Consider the following 5,931-nt stretch of genomic DNA (forward strand, 5'->3'; position numbering starts at 1 on the left):
CACACACACACACACACACACACACACACATACACAGCCTTTCTCTATCTCTATCCCTATCTCTATCTTTTCTCTTTCTCTTTCTCTCTATCTCTATTCCTATTCCTATCCATATCCTTTTCTCTCTATCATGTCTATCTCTATCTCTATCTGTCTCTATCTCTATCTCTATCTATCTATCTCTATCTCTCTGCACATGCTTAGAGGAAAGCTATGTGAGGACAAAGTAGCCATCTACAAACCAGAAAGAGAGCCCTCACAAAAAACAGATGATAGATCTACGTGACTTCATCTTGAACTCCTGGCCTCCAGAACTGTAAGGAAATAACTTTTCATTGTTCAAGGCATCAGCCTAAGATATTTTGTTATGGCAGCCCAAGCACACTAATATAGTCTTAACATATATAATCTCACTATAATATCTGCTATGACACACCTCTTTCCTTAGTTAATGGTAGAGAGACAAGAACCTGAGTCATCCATTGTCAGTGTTTCTGTTGGCCATATTCTCAGGCACTGGTAACCCCACTAATTGAGGGCGTGATAGCAGCACTGCAATCCCACCCTTTTCTCTTGGTTTTATTAAGACCAAGGGATAGATAGTCATAGACATCAAGGTATGGGCAAAGCTAGTGGCCTGTGATTGTCCTTGATCCAGAGCTGTGAAAAGTAACAGCTGTAGAGTTGCTTTCCAGGTCTGGAAAATTCAAAAGTCACCACTTTCTATGTGGCTGAGATTGATCATAGAAAAATAGGGCTGTGAGGCTTCTATCTCTGGAAGCAGAGCTGCTTCATCTAAATGTATGAGCATGTGTATGCATGTCTCACTCTGTTTATCCTCAGGGTAAACACTTCAGTGTCTGATGAAGGGTCCAGTTCTGGGTGTCATTCAGTATCTATTCATTAGCTACATGTACGTCAGCGTTACTTAACTTCTTCTATTCTCCTCCTTACTCATCTTTAAAATGGGGTTAATAACTTGTTTTGTACTGCTAACATGATGCCTAGAAACCAGTAAATATTTGGTAAATGGTAGATGTTATTATTATTATTATTATTATTATTATTATTAATGACCTATTTTTAAAATGAAGATTTTTTAGAACTAAATCTTTAGCCCTTTTTACCTTGTGCTAAAAGTATAAAGCATTCCTACTAGGATGACTTCCCCATAGAGACAATCATCTGATAATCCATTTGGTCTCTGGGCTGAGTTCCTCTTGGTGCTGCTGTGTGCAGAAACAGCAGGATTCTCATCCTTTTTAAAGGCCATCAAGTAAAAGTTTATTGTTTTATGGGGGGGGGGAGAAGGCCCTTCCACTGAAACATATAATCACATTTCATATGCGTGCATGTGAAAGCCATCATATTCTACATGGTACAAACCAAACCCTTGAAGTCTATATACTAAGGAAAAATAAATCAGGGAGGTGGAGCAGGCAAGCCTATCTTTGAAGTAGGCTTCAACTCAAAAGCATAGGCATTCAGGCAGGCAGAGGAAGGGAGGAACATGCTGTACCCACCTGCCACTGCTGATGAGGGGCTTATTTCTAAGACACACACAGCACAATGCACACACAATGCAGAGAGAAAACAAAAGACATAGATCACACATTTCAGATGGTTGGTGGACAAAGTTTAGTTAATGTCGATGCCGAAAGCTTGTTCAAGGTCTGAAGTACACATGGCAAAATGAATACCTTTTCATTCTACTCACCAGATGCTTCCCTCTTACCAAATCTCAGCAAATAAACAAATACATACACACAAGAAATATCACAACAAGCTAGCTCTGGTCCATGGTGTGAAATGTTGCACAGGGAGATGGACACAGCAGTATGAGAAGACTGAGTGAGGGAAGGATAAGAGCTTCCCAGCGGGCAGTCATGCTCTGGAGACCTCTCCGTCCACGTGGGAGGGAAAGACCTTCAGAGAACGCTCTGATGCTCCTGCTGTGGACAGAACAGTCACCTTGAAGACTCAGAGGACTGCTCCATTCATTCCAAAGGGATGAGAACATGACACGGCAATCAACATGAGAATCATGATGGCAGCAGTTGACTTGGTTTAAAACTATAAATATATTCCCCCAAAATCATAGACTCTTACTATGAAAATTATTTGAAAATTATACCTAATTTCCCCACCAGACTTTTACATAGTACTACAATTGAACTGTTCCATGGTTCTTTCTTCTTCACGGCAACCACCACTCAGCTCGGCTCAGAATTTAGTTTACCCCTTTTGTAAGGTGTGAACCTTGTCTTCCAATAGACCAGGAGATATCAATTACCTTGTAAATATCACTGGATCACATGCCAGGAGAATGACAGGGAGAAACATTTCATATCTAAGGGTGGTGGGTTAAGCAGTAATGGATGGACACAGGCCAAGCAGATCTTGCCTTCCTCCCTCCTGAGTCCCTCATGCTCCCCCTCATGGCCGAGCCCACTGCATCCGGGCTTCCTGCACTCACCATACAGTGTGATGCTGGCATTGGTGTTCCCAAGCTTGTTTGTTGCCACACAAGTATAGTTCCCATAATCCTTTTCTGAAACATTGAAGAAAGTCAGAGTGGATATGCGACCTTTGTTCTCAATCCTCACGCCGTCCAGGCCGGTTGCTAGCCTGCAATAAGAGAAGGTACTGCTGGTCTGGTTCTACAAGACTGAAACAGCAGACAGAAGGTGCTGCGAGGACTCAAAGGTACCATATTTAATCCTACAAGAAGGCCTTCCTCCTCACAGAAAGCCTTTTCCTCTAACTATCCCAGTTCCAGTAACTCAAACCATAAGCACCACAGCCTCTATCAGGAGACAGAAGGGAAGGAGGCTCTTATTCCACAGGCTAACTCTACTAGCTTCTTGTCATTAAAGACTGCCATGTTTACAACGAATCTCAGATTCTCAGACAAGCTCCATTCATTTCACCCACTTCCCAGCTTCCTCCAATGATTGTTTGTTTGTTTGTTTCTGGTTCTATAAGGAGACTGTGTCATACAGAAGGCTGTAATGCCTTTTGGTTCTGCCATATCTTTCTCCTTTACTTGATCATTCTCCTTCCATGCGAGAAATGATCTATCACCTCTGCTTCAGACCTGCTCTATTTCCATTTTTCAAGTTACCTGGTATCTTCTTTAAACCACTGGAATTCAGCTGTAGGCACAGCAGAGGCTTCACAGCTCAAGATGCCCTTCTGACCAACTGAGACACCGGTGTTCTTGGCTTTTGAGATATAGGGAGGGTCTGTGGGGGGGTGGGGGGAAATGCAGAGTGATTCCATGAAGTGGATGAAAGGCGAGTTCAGTCACTTGATGTGCAAATGGATTTCTCGTGACACCCCACCTTCCCAGTTAAATAACCATTAATTTTAGGACAAGAACTTGCTTGAAAATACTGCATTTACCCCAGGATCTTCTTCATGATTTCAAACCAATTCAAAGTTAACAATGCTCCCCATTAGCTAAAAGCTGTGAGAGTCACAGGAAGGCTCCAGGGCAAATAGCAGTGGAGACGGTGATGGAGCGTAGCAACCTGATAAAGTATTTTCCTGTTGGAAGCAAGCATTGCCAGTCCCAGCCCATCCCCTTCATCCCTATTCCCTGGTTTCCCCTGGAACTCCCTGACAATGGGTCAACTCACAGTTAACAGTGATTTTGACTTTCCGCACGTCAGGTGCAGCGACATCATTCAAGGCGCTGCATTCATACTCCCCAGACTGGTCACGTTTGATGTCAGAGATTTCCAGGTATTCATCCTCACTCACAAAGCCCTGGCCTTCTGGGAGGAAAGAAACAGACAGTAAACAATAGTGAAACTGTAAAACCAGGGACAGAGCTATATTCACATCCAGAACTAGTAGGAGAAGGAATATGAAAAGCTGTAGAAATGGGATTTGAACATCGCAATTATAAAAAACATCATGTTGGCTCAAAAGTATGGCATTTGAAAAAAAGAAATTTTCTGCTTGAGTCTTGAGTCGATACGTTTTTGTTTAAGTCACTTTAACTTTTTAGACCATTTGATAAGAAGGAGACACCATTGTTTTTCTTATATGGTTATTGTTAAGATTAACTAATAGAGTACATGCAAAATACCCCAGCACATTACTAAACTTTGATTATTTAAAGAGAATTGTCATGATCAATAATATAATGAAAACTGTGGGAATAACTTCAGAGTATGTCAGTATGGCCGTCTTAAGTTTTCACCATGTAGAAATGCCTTTGAATAGAGAATACTAACTACTAACTGCATTGTAGAAAATAAGTGACCACTTAGCATTTTAATACACATAAATGCAAAGCAGTTACTTTGGTTTCAAACTGTGCAGGAGTAGATAAAATGGTGAATGAATGAATAAGGAAGCACTTTGTGACTGCTATGTATCTGGTGCTCAATAAACATTTGACAACATAAAAAAAAAAAAACATGATAGTCCCAAATGATGGAGCCTTGGTTAGTTGAACAGACTCATGGACTTAATACCCAACTTTGTAGGGCATTCTGGAGGGTTTATCCTCAGGCACTTGTGAAGCTTGCAATTCATAATTCAAAATGTTCTAGGGCTGCAAAATTTACATTGCTTGCAGTCTCCATTACATGCTCTTGACACACTCTGGCCCCTCTGCCTTATCCCACACCCTGTGGTTCAGTGGAAGGAAAACAGACCCTCTGCCTTGAAATGCAAATCTTCTGAGTTCTGTGGAGGCACCGACTCCAGTGAAAACGCAGCCAACACAAAGGTTAAGGAGGAAGTACAGCCATTTACATTTGTATAGGCCTGCTGCCTGATTCCTTTCTGTGTTCCAGGAGCTAGAGAGAAATTAGTTTTCAGGGCTAGGAGACTCATTATAACTTTCATCACACCCCTGTAGAAGTATATTCTGATCCAATGGATGTTCAATCAACTAACCCTGAGTCCACTATCTGTATAGAAAAGGGTTGTACGGTGTCTCTGGGGGATGGGTGATGGTTGAAGGTAGGGAGGCAGAATTTTTGGCATCCTGACTTGACTTCAAGTCTAAGCCTTGGGGAGTTTCCACCCACTCTACCCATTTCCCAAAACTTTTTTTTTTTCCAGCTCTTGCTGCCCTCCCTGCCTTCCTCTCCTATCCCAGGTCATGCCCACCCAGGCTGGTTACCAAGACAACCCCTAGAAAGTGTGGAGCCTTAGTCAAATATTTTTCAAGGGGCCCCTCTCTGTATAGACATTTGAGTTATCTAAAATCAGTACCATTTTTGTAGCCCAATCTCATGCAATCTTATTAAAAAAGACTCTCATTGGCCAGCAGGAGCAATCCATTTGCCAGACCACCCTCCTGGAATGAGGACCTGTTGGCAGAGCCCCAGGACAAGCCCACAGGTATGCGATACATAATTCTGGGTGATCTGGTTGAATCCATGTGAGGAGTGGTTGAGGGTAGAGGTTGGAAATGTGCTCTGAAGGGGTGAAATGGGGCCTGGAGCAGGCTCAGACTCCATCTAGAATCTGAGTGTCTTTTCTGAATGGTATTGCTGGCCTAGGCTGGTCTCAGGCACAACGGGGAACTTAGAAAATTTCAAGGAAGACACTCCAGAGCATGGCACCTCATGGGGTTTGGGGTAGGGCCCTACTTGCTGGGATCTCAGAGTGGTAGTGCTGGTCACAGCCTTCTACCCCAACACACATTTAATCATTCAGGATAGTTCATATCTTAATTCCTCAAAGTTTATTGAAGGGATATAAACATCTCATCCTTTTTTCCTTATTTTTCTTAGATCTAACAGAATCTCTGAGATCACTTATTTCAGGAAGTCTAAGAAAGACGAATATTGTCTCACTTGTTGAAATGGTGTTGGTTCAGCAATCTTAGTATTTATAAGAGTTAAACAACAATTAAATCAAACACACCAAAATGATTTTCCAGATTCACTGCACTGTACCTTTTCT

General features: G+C 42.2%; 1 protein-coding gene across 1 annotated transcript in view; it reads right to left on the reverse strand.

The window, feature by feature from the left end:
- The window catches only part of LOC109373981 (opioid-binding protein/cell adhesion molecule-like), a 60,620-nt gene that overhangs the window by 18,632 nt on the left and 36,057 nt on the right, over window positions 1-5,931 (reverse strand). Inside the window, exons 2-5 of the mRNA XM_019628242.1 lie at window positions 3,642-3,779; window positions 3,125-3,245; window positions 2,477-2,628; window positions 1,524-1,550 (exon numbers count right to left, since the gene is read on the reverse strand). Coding sequence (XP_019483787.1) covers window positions 1,524-1,550; window positions 2,477-2,628; window positions 3,125-3,245; window positions 3,642-3,779 — 438 coding nt within the window. The remainder of the gene's footprint in view (window positions 1-1,523; window positions 1,551-2,476; window positions 2,629-3,124; window positions 3,246-3,641; window positions 3,780-5,931) is intronic.

Source organism: Hipposideros armiger, unplaced genomic scaffold (assembly GCF_001890085.2).
Source record: "Hipposideros armiger isolate ML-2016 unplaced genomic scaffold, ASM189008v1 scaffold_767, whole genome shotgun sequence".
Taxonomy (NCBI): domain Eukaryota; kingdom Metazoa; phylum Chordata; class Mammalia; order Chiroptera; family Hipposideridae; genus Hipposideros; species Hipposideros armiger.